Source organism: Toxotes jaculatrix, chromosome 16, assembly GCF_017976425.1.
Source record: "Toxotes jaculatrix isolate fToxJac2 chromosome 16, fToxJac2.pri, whole genome shotgun sequence".
NCBI lineage: Eukaryota > Metazoa > Chordata > Actinopteri > Toxotidae > Toxotes > Toxotes jaculatrix.
Window position 1 is genome coordinate 14,095,321 of NC_054409.1, and position 17,092 is coordinate 14,112,412.

General features: G+C 41.0%; 1 protein-coding gene across 3 annotated transcripts in view; it reads right to left on the minus strand.

The window, feature by feature from the left end:
* The window catches only part of LOC121195412 (rab GTPase-activating protein 1), a 66,642-nt gene extending 50,671 nt beyond the window's left edge, over window positions 1–15,971 (minus strand). For 2 of the 3 annotated variants that reach the window (XM_041058859.1, XM_041058861.1), the window contains exons 1-6: window positions 15,867–15,971; window positions 5,107–5,342; window positions 3,218–3,247; window positions 1,740–1,998; window positions 1,140–1,353; window positions 777–951 (exon numbers count right to left, since the gene is read on the minus strand). In XM_041058859.1, the coding sequence (XP_040914793.1) occupies window positions 777–951; window positions 1,140–1,353; window positions 1,740–1,998; window positions 3,218–3,247; window positions 5,107–5,259 (831 nt within the window). In that variant the 5' untranslated portion in view covers window positions 5,260–5,342; window positions 15,867–15,971. The remainder of the gene's footprint in view (window positions 1–776; window positions 952–1,139; window positions 1,354–1,739; window positions 1,999–3,217; window positions 3,248–5,106; window positions 5,343–15,866) is intronic. The other variant, XM_041058860.1, reaches the window with a different exon arrangement.
* Between the last annotated feature and the right edge of the window lie 1,121 nt (window positions 15,972–17,092).

Below are 17,092 nucleotides of genomic sequence, written 5' to 3' on the forward strand. Positions count from 1 at the left end.
AGAGAGAGCCTGAGATGTCCGGTTGCTGGATAAAGAATTGAAATACTACTGGGGATAGTCTGTGTGTGAATATGCATTAGTGTTTTAGTGTAAACATGTGTGTTAGGGGTGTGTGTCTGGGAAACTGAATAGTTGGACAATGAGGGACTGATAAAGTAGCGGCTGTCTGGGAGCTCTTAGTGACACTGAAGGAAAATGCTTCTATGAGGGAGAAATCAGGTCACTGAACATTGATGAAGTACTTTAACCCAGTTTCATGAGCAGATTCCCTTTTCTTTTCTTTTATATTTCTGGCTAACCTACTGTATATAAGCAAAGATACTTCCTCTGTCCTATAAGCTGGCTTGGGGGGGGGGGGGGGGGGTGTACTCTGTGTTTGTGTGTGTGGTATACATGTGCGTTGCAGCATAGCCTGTAGTGCATGACATAATTCCTTGGGGAGCACTGAGAAACCTCCCACACTGACACTGATCCCTGAGGGACAGGCTACAGGGAAATCAACAATGTAAGGCAAGGTCAACCAGAATACTGAGGCCTTAAATGTGTGTACGTGAGCGGACGAGACAGAAAAAGTGTGAAAAAGACAAAGAGAGAGAACAGTGTGCAAAAGAGAAGCAGCATTTGAGGAGCTATTGCTCCCCCTCTGGTTCCCTATTGGAATAGCAGCAACACTGCTTGTAACTGTTTTTTTTGGAATGTGTGAGCTGCTGTTAAATGTTTCTTCACTAAACATAGTTACACATAAGTTAAACAACGATCAATCACTGAGTTCTCACCGCCTCTTGGATTTGGCAGCGGAACACATGGATCCTGAAGATCTCAGCATTGTAGTGGCTCTCGGTGAAGGCAAAACAGTCGCTCTCTGGTGTGCCATCGTGACCCCGCACACAGAACAGAATCTTGTAGATAGGGTAGTTGGCAATCTCGGTGCTGTTGTGAGGGTCCAACAACCTGTTAAAATATGAATAAACATGTTGCTTTTTGATATCTGAAAAGTTGCTACTGCCCAGCAACGTGTACTGTGTGTAGGACTTTTGAGTTCAAGCAGGCCTATTGCACACACACGTATCTTACAGTATGCTTTAGAACTGGAACAGATAATTGTTATGTTAAACTATATCTCCATATGTTCACTTTACCTAACAGTGCCTTCAGACACGCCTGGCACAGACAGTGTAACATCCAGGGGGAGTTGGCACTGCCCTCTGAGGATACTCATCATACGTAGGGCCTCCACCTCACTGCGGGGGGCGTTGACTGATGCACACCCCAGATATGTCAGCTGGCTGAACACGACACTGTCCTCATCTGGAATGGGACTGCCAGGACTGCCCTCTGACGATGATTCATCAGCTGCAAAGTGGCAATGAAATGAAAAGAAAAGGAAGGAATGGAATGAAAAGAATTTTTTTATGGCTAAATTCATCGTATGGCTGCACATCAAAAATATTGTCCGTGCCTGAAATAAGTTCACTTGCTTAGGAAGTAAGAATGGAATATGGATTTTAGGAAGAAAGGTGAGAAAGACAACAGTCAGCAGCAGGGACAAGGTACGTGAGAAGGAATGGATTTAAAAAAAAGGGATGAGGGATGTGGGAGTACTTACAGTATTATTTAAAAACCTGTGCGCTTCTATGATATCACTCTTAAAAATATATATAAAGCTGAAGATAAGACCCCTCTTGTGAGTTTTTACAAACACGAGAAGAGAGGATAAGAAAAGCTGCTTCATGGCTCACCTCGGTACGACCTCTCATTCAGCTCACTCTCCTGAGCCGTCTGAACAGGAAGCACCATCTCCAACTTGGGTAGCGGTGCGCTCAGAGGGTCAGCGCCTGGTGGTACAGGTGACGCTGTAGTGGGAAGAAGGCCACGGTCGCCCCCACCAAGGCTGTCCATTCCTGTCTCTGGTCCGAGCCCGGTGTCGGTTACCGATGGGTCCATGAGGACATCCTCTAACTCCCTCTGGAGCTGCTGCTCACTTCCATTCCCCACAATCTGACACACACACACACACACACAGGAGTAGAAAACACACATACACATCAAAACAGACATGCACACAACCACACCAAGGAGCAGGGACAAAAGGGGGCACAGAAAGCAACATTTGTAAACACAAGCACATACAATAAAACACAAGAACACATATTGTTGCACAAAATCATTGTCGTAATCATCATAAAATATTAATTTAACTAAACCTAAGGCTTACAGCAGCCATTTCTCCGGCAGTTTTCAGAGATGTGCAATGGCTCTGTCTCCAGCGTAGTGAATGTTTAAGGAGGAAAGATGCCTTGTTTCATGTTGGCAGTAAGAGATCTTTCTTGATTACTTTTCATCCAATATTAGTGATTAGTGGGTGAGTGTGTTTGGGTTGTGAAATAACTGTATCCAGCAATCAGGAGAGCCATGCCAACACTTGCTGCATGTGAGCTTCTTCTATCAAATATCTATCAAACACCAAATAAAGTGCAAGTTTAGGGCTGGACAAACCATGAATTGTCACAAAAGGAGACAAAGCCCCATTTCCCTGCCTCCAGTGGCTGCAGCTTGACATTAGGTAGAAAATGAAGAGCAGACTTAAACTGCAGAGGGCACTGCTGTGCTGAGTAAAAGGGGGATGAGAAAAGGCAATTAAGAAAAGAGAATCAGGTTTTTTCACCTTAAGTGCTATATGTGATTATTTTCATGGTTGAATAAATTTTGTCTACAAACAACCATAAATATTATACTTAGATTGGAGGTTTATGGTAAAGTCTTCAGTGCTGTTAGGCTCTAGAGCAGAGTGTACACTACTAACTATAGTGTCTGTCCGGACATTCTTAGTGCCATATGATTGGAAAAAAAGATTTTACTATGAAGAAACTGATGTAAAGCAGCTATCAGTTCTATATTTAGGTTCATATATCTGATACAACTGCATCACTCTGCAACTGTGGTGGGGTTTGTGATTTACAGGTAGTGCTAAAAGCCTTGGCAGTTGTCACGTACAACTACAGCCCTACATGTAAGAATGTCTATCACTACCATCACCAAAACTAAACTGCTGAAGAGGCAGTACTCAACAGCCAGCAAAAACACGGAAAGCACAAATAATCACATACAGAATCACCACGAAATCACATCACAAAAAGAGAGAGGAAAAAAGATATACACAAGCAAGAGATAAAGAAAGAAGAGGTGGAAAGAAAAGATAGAGAGAGAGGAGACTGACCTTAAAGCTGACCCCTTCCTCAGAAATCACCTGCATAACAAACAACAAGTTTAGACACACTGACTCCTCTCTGACTGGACGGGCTGACTGGGAAGGAAATGTGCACAAGAGTGTGTTTGGTGAAAACCAAAACATGATATTTGGATGGCTGAGTGTCAGTGAATGGAGTGATTTCACCACTGAGAACATACTGAGAACAGTGGAAGTGTGTGGAGTACTGCTTTTCTTCCCTGTGACAGAAAGCAGCTGGCGGCGACGAGGCAGCACAAAACTAACCTCAACTGTTTTCCAGCAAAATAACCGAGCTCCATTAAGGGACTCTGTGCTCATGTAAAATGCAAACTCATACTCTCTGATCTCTCTGCATGGCAAGTGACAGAAAAACATGTGGCTTCTTCCCATCAGCTGAATATGCAACATTCATGCACCGCTGGCGCCATCTCCTGGTACCTTCACAACACCAAGTCCACGATTCCTTCCTTCACAGAGAAACACAGGTACTGTGCGGTAATGTTATAAACTAATGGGCACAGTCTGAACATGGTGAGCCAGCTACTTAAATAAATTCAATAAAAGGAAATGTGATAACTAGTAAACTGACAGACACCTGGCCAAAATGTGTCCTGAGAGGAGAGGAGAGGACAGGAGAGCAGAGGAGAAGAGGAGAGGAGAGGAGAGGACAGGACAGGAGAGGAGAGGAGAGGAGAGGAGAGGACAGGAGAGGACAGGAGAGCAGAGGAGGAGAGGAGAGGAGAGGAGAGGAGAGGAGAGGACAGGACAGGAGAGGAGAGGAGAGGAGAGGAGAGCAGAGGAGGTAACCTGAACCCATTAGGGACACACACAGGATGGTGGCTGGTCGCTACATTTCTTTCCTCAGAAAGTCTTCTTTCTCTTTGCAGCGAGACACACCCTAGTCACAAAACACCATTATTTTCCCTGACAATGAGTTCAAAGCACTCGCAGCTGCATCACCACACTGTTTGTAAACTAATATCTGCTGAGTGATGCTAACTGTAGCATTGAACCGAATCACAGACGGCATATTGTATGTCAGACACACTGTAGTATGACAGCACATGATGTATAATGACAAGAGCAGCTGATTGACTGCAGATGGGAGATGTTTCCCCAAAGTTCAGTAGCACTGAACTCGCTGACACTGACTGACAAATTGGTAAAGTATCAGATTACTTGTCTTACACTTTCAGCTCACACACAAAAAAATGCACAAACAATGAGAGTGTTTTATTCAGCTGTTTGATATGTGCACGCAACAATGATCCCTTTCTTTTTCCAGATCCCTTTCTTTTTAGGGATGTACACGTGTCAACAAGGACTCAAGGACATCCTTACAATAAGGACACAGATTAAAGAAAAAAGACAAAGAAGGGCAAGTGAGAATGTGGAAAAAGTAAAACAAAAAATGGTTAGCCTTATGGTTAAAGTGTGAGAATGCATGTTTAAAAAGATGGGTGAGAGCTTTAGAAAAGTGAGTGATGAACACAACGTGTTAATAATATCATCTGTATCAACTGTGACCCCTAACTAGCAATTTAAACAAGTTACAGATGTACAGATGAAATGAACAACGAGATGTTTTGGCAAATCATGCCCTGGGTCCTAGGATACACTCTTAAAACAGTCTGGCGTACTGCTATTTTGAAAATAATTAACGCTTTTCAGTTACTGTGATTTTTCTTACGCAATCAGGAGAAGACTGTGACTATTCTCAGCATTAAGCATGCTCATGATAGAAACCTTAGGAACAGATGTAACACTGTAAATGTCAACAGACCAGTGATTCAGTGCACTCAGCACCTAAACTCCAACTAGACAAGTACAGCTCTGAAGTCACCCCTTACTCCATACCTACACCCAACCATCCTTACCTTAAGTCCTGTCTTTTCGTCATCACTACCATTATTAGTGGAGGAGGGTGTCTCGTCCCCCAGCCGGGACACAAGGACAAAGTCCTCACTGTTGAGAGTGGACACTGAGTCCGAAGACACGCTAATCTTCCCCACCGAGCCCTTGTCATCCATGGCTGCCGCAGTTAAACTCAGCCACGCTGCTCATGAATGGAAGACGGGAGGAGGAAGTGGTGGGAGATGATGAGCAAAATCACCTAGAGAAGGAAAAATATAAATAAAGAAAAAAAAGAAAAGCAGAAAACAGTCATGATGTGATGAAATCCATGAAAAGCATCTTTTAAGGCAACTTGAAACTTGGCTCTTAACACACCAACCCTCTAAAAATGGTGAAACCATTCATTCTTCACTTTTAGAGGTCTTCTTTTAACACCTTAAGTAAACTTTGTGGCAGCTTTACAAAACCCAAAGAGAGGGAGCATTAAGAGAGAATAGAAGGTGCAAAAGAAATGTTAAGCAAAAAAGCATAGATCAAGTAAAAGCGATAAACAAGAGAGTGGGCTACAATGAAGAAAAAAAGGTTCTGTCGTTCATCTGGAGCAACTTTGTCTACATCAGCAGAACAGTGGAGAGGGAAAAGTAGCTTGATGCAATGCAAAGCCATGGTGATACAAGTGTCATTCTGAAAAATCAAAATGTACATGAAAGTGAGGAATTAAAGGAACAAGTCAGCTTGCTACAACCATCCATCTACTCCATGTCAGTACTGCCCCTGCAAAGACTGTGGTTCACATGTGTACCAAATTCAACATGTACACCAGAAATATATTAAAACACACAAAAAAATTATGCACTGAATGCGCTAACTGCACTGAGTGCACTCCTCAGGTCATGACACTGGTCCCAGCCCACCACCTCAACCACAAACACCACAAACAACCTGAGCCAAGATCCTGTGGGGAGCACTACACATCATCAGCTCATCCCTTATTCTGCCTTTCACTTCAACTCCCTTCATTAATCCATCCATGAAACGTTAACATAGCCTCAAATTTGGCATAAGATTAATACATACAACGAGCCATCAAATATGACAATGTGTAAGTAATAAGGAGAGGTCATATCCTTTTATCAATCATATCCGATTTATTCTTTACTATTAGGAGCAAAGTTACTTCAACATCAGAATAAAAAAAAATAGTCTCTATTTGTAAGATTAAGTATGACCACAGACCGTAGACTTAAGGTAAGAATTAGTTTGATGAGTAAAGTGAGGTAAAGATCCATCTTTACAGTTATGGAATGAAGGAACTGCTGAAAAAGGAAGGTGCCATTGTGTGTAACACAGGAAGAAAGGCACAACCGAAGGTTCTGGCAGAGGTTCAAGAAGAGACCATAACAGGCTATTTCTGGCTGTTTCCCCTCTCAACTCCTCCCTCTCACCCTCTCCCATTCACTACTCCTTTCTCCTTATCTCTCTCCCTCCAATCTACTATTTTTCCTCAGCCCTTATTGCTCTCCTCACTCTTCCTCTGCCCTTGACCTCCTCCATTATTCTAAAGGTTTCAGTTGCTGTTTCTTGCACTTTGCTCTCTTGTCAAACCCCCACCCTCCCTATTAAAAGCAGTTCCAACAACAGAGAAGTACAAAGAGAAATGATCTACAGTGGAAAGGTCAAAGCAGTTAATCATGTGAATTAGCTATGATAACATTGTTAAAGTGACCCAGACTAAACCTCAATATGAGTGGCCATTTTTTGTGTGACAACAAGGTTTTACAACAGCTTGTGCTGATATGAATGTTATTATTAGGCTACCAAACACAAACTGAGTAACATAAACTGACAGCTTAGCCTTGTTCTCTTTATCTACTCAGAGCAAACTGAAGAAATGGGTGACTGTTATTCATTCAAAAGTCCTGGGTGTTGTCTTCCACTTGCATTGCAAAACTGAAGATTAAAGACAGGGTTACAGGGTGCAATGATTTGTCATGTCAACTTGCTGTGAAAACACAGAGCAGCGTCACATTGAGCAGAAAGCTGTTCCAGCCCGACTCTGAGACCAGATATATATACTAAAACAAAAGAATTTAATTTAACAGAGATTAATGTTGCTTAACTAAGGAAACAAAAATGTCAATTTCAACAGATACAGCTTGCTGAAGGAAATATTGCCAGGCCAATAGGAGAAATGCTAAATTAACTAAACAGAAGATCAAAACTCCAACACAACATGAAGTGGTGCAAGGGAAATGGGGAGACTCCGGGTGACAGGATGTTGCAGGTCTTTTATAACTGTTTGGGAGACAGTGGACACCTGCCTCCTCTCCCCTGACGGCCTCTAGCTCCACCCCACCAGAAACCTGTACCACTACAAAACAGCAACACCACAACACACACTTATGGTATAGCTCACTTGGGCAAGACCTAGAAAAAAAAAAGACAGACTTTGCCTTTTAGTTGTTGCTCTTTTCATGAAAACACTGACTTATTACAAACGACTCACTCATTGTTTTGTTTGGGAAAGAAAAATCTGCCTGGTGAGTGACAGCAAGTTATACAAAACTTACTGGCTTATGTGTTTATTGAACTTCTCAGGTATCACACGGCCTCACAAAGAAATAACTGATTATGAGCGTCATCAGTGAAGACTGCAGCTCAACCTCATGTACCACAGGTAGCAGCTATTTCACTCACTTCTTAAAGAGGAACTGTGACAATCCACACAGTACACAAGCCCACCGCATTGCTGCTTTACCTCCTTTTCAGTTCCTAATGGCATCGGAAAATCCCAGCACCAACAGGCATGCATATTACCATGTTTACCAAATGATCTTGGCTAAATATACACATCTCATACAGACTGAGCGATTACTTTCATGAGTTTACAATGACGGATTTAGCTAATGAATTTATGCTAAAAATCACATAAGTACTATCATTAAATCCTATAGGTTGGTCTACTTTGCACTCACACCACAAACAAACTGAACCAGGGTCTGATTAAAAAAAAACTCTGGACAAAGACTGCTTGAAAAGGTGGGTTTCAGTACTGTTTGGTCAGCACCAGTGTTTAGTTGACAGTTTTCAAACTAGCATAATTATACAGAAACGGGCAACTGCACCTTTTTTTCTTTGAGCAGGTTAACCTAACAGGTTAGCTGTGCACAATGCACACACAAAATATTTCAAACGTATGAAAGAAAATGTGCTTTTATCTAAAACTATGTTCGGGTAGGTTTACTGTTCCCCGTGGTGACCTCAATTTTCAAGACTGGCAATGACCTTAATTGGATGTCAGATTGTGGGAAATGTTAAATTATAATAACACTGTATTTCAGCATGGCCTCTAATACTGCAGAGGAGAATATTTTAATATATCACTTGAATAACATGGTTGCGCTTATGATATAGGCCTAGCTCTGCAATGATTCAGCATCTACTTTGACAAAATAATATGTTTTCAGTCTGCAATGACAACTACACACTCATAGTCCACAAGCACAAGTGTTTGAAATGATGATGCCTGATGAGACCTCTTCTCAGGACTGTGTGACTGTGTACAGATTGTGCTTGACTGACAGCTTCCTCACTCTCCTGACAGTTTTGTTGCACTTGTTATGAAGGGTCAATTTACAGCGTTATCATTGTTATTACTTCATATGTTACTGATTCTTGCCAGCTTCAGCATGACTAGAGATCTAAACAGCCAGAGGAGTCAGAAAAACCTGCGTGGGTGTGCATAGCCGTTAACCTTCAGCACAATCTATCTGGGTTCCTATCAGAGTGCCTACCTTGGGTCTACTCTATTATTTGCCTGGATCTTTAGTCTAGCAGCAGTCGAACGTCTACATATAACATACCAATTATACAGCACATAAACATATTAAACCTCAGCCCATAAGAAAAATAGAATCCAACTCTGTGGCAATGCAAAATTTGCATCATTCCTCAGTCCTCCCTCATTTTCACAGGCTTTTAATCTTGAGGAGACTTTGCAGATGTTTACTCTACTTTTGGCTCAAAGGCACCAGCTTTCCATTTTTAGCACACTTGTAATCTGAGTGATTAGTCTAGTTCTTTTTCCTCAGAAATTTTTCACTTGATGAACTTTCTACATGTTCTGACCTTTTGTTTGTCAGTTTTGCCACAGTGGCTGCTGCTGATAACGCTTACTCTTAGTCTTATGAGCAGTTTCACTCGTAGAACACATCTATGAAACATTAGCAGTGAGCAGTAGTAGTCTTAATTGATGCCATCAAGACCTCATCCTTTAATTGTGACAGCAATAACTAGCCCACGCTATGAGTCAAGAGAAACACCTGTAAATATCAGTAAAGTTCTGTGTTTGGTTAGAAAAGAAAATAAGCTATGGCCACCATAAACCTTATTGCAGATTACTGCTGTGTTTCCCAAGAGTCAATCATTTCGCTAGAGAGCAATGAAAAGCCGAGCTGACACTCCACAACTTGTGATGTTATCTGAGAGAGATGGCAATTAGCTTCACTAACTCATTCCTGCTTTAAGTAGCAAGCACTGACAACCCCGTGAACATCTGCAGTCAAACCTAGACACACACATGCATACATAAACAAAAAAAACATACTACTGTTTTATGCTGGATCACACATATCCTAGACACACACAAGCGACTGTATTATGAACACAAGTAAGCAATCGCCCACAGGCACACGTGCATGCACACACAAACCTACCACTCTGTCTCAGACTAGCTGGCGGCTCCAACGGGCTTATAATGGTTTCCTTGTCACCCTGCTTTCCTCCTTTGCCTCAGTAACAGCTCTCTGTCTGCTCCTGCCAAGCTACACTGTTCGTTATCAACCTTTTTAGTGCCATGGTACACTTCCAAGAAGACACACAAAAAAGAAGACCCTGCTTTCAAGCAATGAGGCTACCGATTGTTACAAAATCAAAAATAGCATTTTCTATCTAAATGAATAAAGGGTTTCTAAATGTCTGAAATTGGATGACATTTCTTGGCTTATGCGAGAATTTTCTTATATTTTGACAAAAGTGCTCTGTTTAATGTAATTTTTACACATCACATTCACTGTGCCTGACATCAGCATGTTTTCATGTGCAGGAGACGTCAGTGGCTGACTGTTCCTACATTCCCTCTCACTATTCTTTCCCTAGCCACACCCTCCACTTCCATCTCTGTTCCTTTGTTTTAAATCTTTTGTTTTAGTTCTCGCTTTGTAAATCTTATCTGTTTCCCCCATTTCTTTGACTAGCTTCTCACAGGACAGAAAAGACAGAAAATAAAAGGAGTCCTTTGATGGAGCACAGTTGTGTATGTCACCATGACAACAAGAGCCTCATCATTTGCAGCATCTGATTTGGTCCAAACCACCTTTGGCAGAGGTGGTGAGACTCATGCAAATATTTTTATGCTCCTATGTCCTGTTGCTTTTACTTCTGACAGATACAATGCTGAAAGTTAATTCGGGTTTCCAGTCTGCTGTTTTGCATATTACTTCCTCATTAAAGTAGCATCACATACTATCGCACAGCGCTTCCCTAAAGAGACAATTTCACAGACATGCATAAGGTGTTTTGTGAAGGAAAAAACACTGCGCTCAACTTAAGACAAACAGAGACAGCTGGGGTGGCGTGTCCAGCAAGAAGAAAGGTTGGCACACCCAGTTCAATCAGAATTTAGTCCTAGTCATCGGTTTCTATGTTCAGCACAGGGAAGTAAAATATCTAACTTAAGTTAAACATTTAAAGCACAGGGGGGTTAAATATATTACTATATTTTGTAATATATTTAAAGTTTGGCAATTTTTCCTTGACTGATGACATACACATTTAAACTACTATCAAAATAGTTTGTTTTTGATTAATATTTTTGTCAATAAACTTATCGATCAGTCAACTAATTGTTTCATACAACATGCAATGTCTGATGGTATTACCTCTTTGAAAACCTGTGTCAAGGTTTAAAAAGCAAACAGATGATGCTTTACTTTTGCTTTTTTGAAGGGGGGAAAACAAACAAGCACATATGATAAGATGCAGTCAAGCTGGTACTAAATTGTGTCTTTCAGGATTACAACCCAAGCTGTCTGGTGAGTTAGAGCTCAGAGTTTTAACAACTTAGCTATTTACACACACAGTGATAACAGCCGTTAGGCTCATGTAGTCTGGGTGTGACCTGCAATTCATCATGAAGAGTACAGTCTGATTTTGGAACCAAAATTTGGCCTCTCTTAGCCATTTGTCACACTAAAAAACAGAAGCACAGTATCTGACAAGAATATCTTATGTCAATCCATGTGTAAAAATGTGCACACCGGAAACCTATGCCTGTCTTTTTTTTTTTCTTCCCTACCACTCTCCAGCTGAATGGTCTGTTCTGGGTTGCCAGCTGGGCGCTGCGTGCACCTCACAAGGGAGAGGAAGACACAGCCAGACACAGGCAGAGAGCATTCAGGCCTCCAACACAGTCCCTTTCGACGTGCCTCACAGCAGTGATTTCAGCCAGGCAGAGAGACCAGAGAGAGTGGAAGAGGAAGAAAGGAAAAAGGAGAAAGAATGGCAGAAAAAGCTGAATTACCACAAAGTTAGTCACAAGGTACGGTGCAGAAGGAAAGAGAAAGAAAAGAACTGAAAGAGAATGATCAAGTCATAATGTAAAAAATCAAGGAAACACATACACAGACAGACACGTGCAGTGCCTAATTTACATCTTACTTGTACTGTGTGAACACCCAATAATCATCTCAGTTCAGGTCGACAGCAGCGCAGAGGTTCCCAGCTGGCTATCCAGGAATGAAACCACTGCATGTCTCACAGTCCACAACAAAACAATCTCACATGACTGAGAATCAGAAAAAAAGCAGCTCAATCACACAGTGCAGGCCTGCCTTTAACTTCTGAAATGGAGAACTGGCTAAAACAAACCGGTCCAGTGTGAGATACTCAGCTGTGCAATATGTGACTATTCACAGACATTTATTTAGCAGTGGTTTATAAAGAACAGAACTAGGGCTCATAAGAGAAACTTGACACGTGCGTGTAAGTGAATACATGCTCCAACAACAAACAGTTGTTAAGGGTATTAGGCATTTATACACTAGAACTGAAAGCAGCAAGTGCCACTTACACAAAGTTGAAAGGAAAGAGTAAGTTTATTATACAGGAATTTTATGTAATGAAAGTGAGATGAAATATGTTAATTTCACTTTTGAAATACCAGATATGGTATAACTACAGTTGTATAAATACTGACATTCTACATCATTTCAAGGATGCAATCAATGCTTTACATTCATTTGTGCAATCATTTAGGCCAAACAACAGGGATCATTTCTATTATATCTCAGATGTTCATTTTCTTTAAAAAGGACCAAAAATTAACCAACAACAGTGGGATCATGGTAGCCTAATTTGAATTATTCAATTATGATCCTTTAACATGAACTGCTTTGTGTTTTTACTCCTTTACCACATTATCAGTTGACATTTACAATTCAAGGAACTGGCTACAGGTTCAAGAAGCAGCATAAATGCAGTCTGACTGTAAAAGGAACTGAACACACTAATACAACATTTAGGGGTGTTACAACGGCCACTGCAGTTGTTCAGGAAGTATATAAACGAAGGATTGAAATATCACTGGTCAGACACTAACATTCAAATAGTGAAATAATTAATAAGCAATCAATGATTCCCATCACTGATTAAAGCCCAGATTAAAGGGGGTGATGACTGGAGGTCTGAATAATTTCATTACATAGTATTAAATACAGACTATCAGCTATATTTATCAGCGTACACTACTAAATATTACCGAAGCAATCAATGACTTCACTGATCTGAATTATTAGCAATGTTTTTTGCAACACAACAGTGATCGCCTATAAAAAAAAAAAAAAGCTTTGATTCTCGATGCAAGACATTTGCACCTGTTGGTGAAAGCAGGTAAGTCACAATGGTCAAAAAGTGTGAATGCAACATTATTGAATCAAGCCCAGAACAAGGCGCCACAGAAAGTTCTGGCACTGTGGCAAGACTTTCTCAAAGATGCCTCCAAATACTTCAGTTGAGTTTGTTAAATTGACAGATAACCCTCTAGCTTGAAACAGCCAATTCAGCAGTTCAGAAAACAAGCTGAATCAGCAAACAGTACCCTTAATTTTCATGTTGTTGAACAGTACAAAACTACCCACAGCTATTCGTGCAGCCATTGCATAATGCCACCAAAAACCCAATATTTCCTCCAAGCTCATTGTGGATGTTTTGAAACTCAACTGTGAATTATGTTGAGTGATTTATGTTGAGTCAACAACAAGTGAGGAAGAAGTTTTGGAGATATTACAGAGTTAAACAATTCTTTGCTTTAGTCTTCTCACAGCTATGAATCCCACGCTTTCGACCCTACATCGTCTCCCTTCATCTCATCCACAGCAACTGGATGAAGGACACACTAATCCACTACAGCTGATGCCCCCCCCACCATCACCATTCAGTCTCTAACAGCTCCCCAAAAAACAGGTGCATCTGAGGGGCGCTGTTGGGATTTCACAACATTCAGGGCCCAGTCTAAAATCAGTTACAGACCAAGCTATAATAGGAGGGATACAAAGGGTACACACTAGGAGAAAATATGAGAAAGCTCAACAGCAAAAGGCAATTCTATTTATTATTAGTATTGCTTAACAGCGTTGCTGTCTTGGTACAATTCTTACAATTTATGCATTTATTCTCATACTTCTTAAGGGTAAATAAATGAGTTATCATCACAATCATTGTACTGCACTCTGTTTTTTTTTTTTTTTTACATTTAGTTATAAACACGTATGCCTAACAGATGCATCGAGTTGTGCACCAGTATTTGTGAGAGACCAATGTCAAAGAAAAAAATATATGTATATCACATATAAAAATATATATCACACTTATACTGCCGTAAAAAATAGAAAGTATGTTTAAAGAATCACTGACCTTTGCCCTCCTCTAGTATAAATATTGATTGTGGTTAATTACAGCAAATGTTTGCACACAGACAAATCGGAGTCTTGTGCTTTTTCTGCATGCCTGCGTGTGTCACCTGAATGAACTACAGTGACCTTTTACTGCAATACCTGTGCTTCAGGAAACAGAACAGGAACAAAGAGTGGCAGTTGGCACAATTGGCTCAAAGTTACCATGCATGTTGTCAGCTGATAGGAAGTATTCTCACTACAAGCCAAAAGCTACTGCTTTCAACAATCCTAGCTTTGGTGGTAACATTAGTTTTGGGTATAAGCCTGCCAACAGCTAGTTTGCTGCAGAAATTAAGTCTCATTACTGGTATAAAGTGAGAGAAATATAGAATTTAACTGTTCAAAAATGGACCACTTGTTCAACATATCAGCCTGTGTTGGCAGTACTTGAACCACTCATTCAAATTATTTACCAGGGTTCATTCAACATAATAATCAAGCTCAGTCGGATAATGCTTCACAACAGACAACTCTCAAATCCTGACTGACAAGACACCCATGCACGCCACTATAAAGGCTCTTCAAAACAGTCCCTGCTGGCCCATCCCTGATCACATGACAATAACAGAACTTCAACAAAGAAAAAATACAGTGGATTAAATGTTCACTGTGTCAGAGTACATGACTTGAGAAACGTCTGAGTCAAAAGTTAATGTGACCAATAAGCATCTGTGTGTTAGTATAACCGCTGCCATTTCAAACAAAGATTCAGTACCGAAATATACAATCACTGGTTTTCATTTGTCTTCTTAAAACAATCTAAGCAAAAAAATTCTGATGAGTTAAAGTTGCCTAAACTAATCTTTAATCATACTGAGCTATATTGCTTCATCTAATCTAATTTTATGTATGTCTTAATTACATTTATGTCAAAATGAACTTGAATTTAGGCAGAAAAGTCCCATGATACTACACAGTAAACAGAGATACTCAGTGGATTGTGTGCTATTGAGTTAATATGCCAATGAAAATAACAGGTCTACCAGCCTGTGCAGACACTGCATGTTGAAAACAAAAACAGAGCACATCGGGCTATCACTCCGCCTTGTGCTTAGGTATTAACAATGACAAATAAAACAGGGCACGCAATATAGAGAAAATAAGTGTGACACTAGTCACAACTACTCCGGAATGGCTGTTTACTTACATTACCTATTTAACAGATAGTTTAGATATAATCGTAGCATAGACAGTAATTGGCTTTCTGGACATCAATTAATGTGGATACAAGCAAACCTGCCACATGTTAAAGCAGCGTGTACAGCCTCCTGGGCCCTTGACACATTTCCAACCCCTCTGTTCATTGACAGATAAAATATCCAAGGCTAAATCATTTTTGCTCGATAACGCTGGGGGAGCTTAGTGTTGCTAGCTCTCTTGTTAACTTACTGCCTCAGTTAGCCCTTGCCAAACTGCCTAACGTTAGCTAAGATAGCTATTCATCAGTCATCGATTCAAAGTACGACAAATATGTTTATCTACATAGTGACCAATTGGCGAAACTACTGCGTCAACATAAAGCAAATTAATGCAGACTGTTATGTAAAATTGTTCGCAGTAATTTGGAAAATAAACCCGCTGACTGGCCGTCGTTGAAGAGAGAGCCTTGATACAGGCCATTACTGTATATAGCTGGATAGCTAACGTATGCTAGGCTAGCCATGCTACCCTGGCAGTTACAACCGATAAAAAGGTATATTTCTTCATACCTGAAGAGACAGCCGCATTTAACTTTGAGGGTAAAGAGCACATGCAAATGCAAAAAAGCTTACCTTTATACCCACAGTTGTATTTATTCCAATGGCGTTTGGCACAACATTGCACTCTCCCAGTAACATCAGCAGCCAACAGCATCCAGCCGAGCTGTAAACACAAGCCCAACCAACCCGCTGACATCCACACTGCGCATGCGCCTGTCAGTGCCCCCTCTCGCCCATGCTGAGGAAGGGAGGCGAAATGACATGATGAGCGCAGGGCTCGTCGTAGAGTGTTGTACGACCAGTCCGGGTCAGACATGTCAAATGAAATAAGTCTGAGTCTCAAAGCTCGACCCTTGTCCAAGCTGGTCTTCTGTGTTTGGGGCCAAGTCCATTGCAAGTCACCGCTCTTCAGAACTTGAACAGTTGCACGTCTTCCAGGTGTCTGAACATGGAGAGGAATCTATTATTTTTTTACAATTTATTTATTTCAAACCTGTGTTGGCAGCTGTTTTGTATATATATTTATAACAGCATACTTTCATGTTTTTCCCTTTCAAGTCTCAAGCTCCTTTTTTCATCTTAAGCCTCAAGACTAGAGATCCGGATGCTCAGCGCAAGTTTATTGAAAAGATTTTTGCCGCGTCTTCAGAAAAAAAAGGTTGCAGTTCTCCCTGCAAACATTGCCTCAGAAGTTCAAACTCAAGTTAATCTAATGTAAACCCACATAATTCACTAGATTTTGGCGGCGATTTGATGGAGATAGCACACACTTGTTTACAACAGCTTTTGGGTAGAAGGGCAACGGACTCCTATTAATCTCCCAAACGTCTTTAAATCAGCCACTAAACCACAGCGGTCGGCTGGGACAAACACACCCACTATTCTCATTATGTTGCAGTCATGCTGGCCCTTCCTGTCCATCCTGTCAGGGCTTGTTGTTCCATCAAAGTTGGACAAGGTAACATTAAAAAGCCACTAAAAGTCACACACACACACACACACACACACACACACACACACACACTCACTCACTCACTCAGCTAGTTAGGTGTTATGTGTACAGTAATACTGACTATAGAGACCTATCATTCAGTTTCCACTCAGATTTTTCCAATGAGATTTGGGGATTTTTAGCACCCCCTTGTGTTTTGTTTCCCCATTTGTTTGCCTGGTTAGATTTAAGCACTGCACTACAACACGGCAAAGTGAGAGAGGTATCACACTCTCACAGTCTTCCTAAGAGAGACAAGGGTGTGTGTCAAAATGACAGATGATGACCTTAGACCCTGACCGTCCCC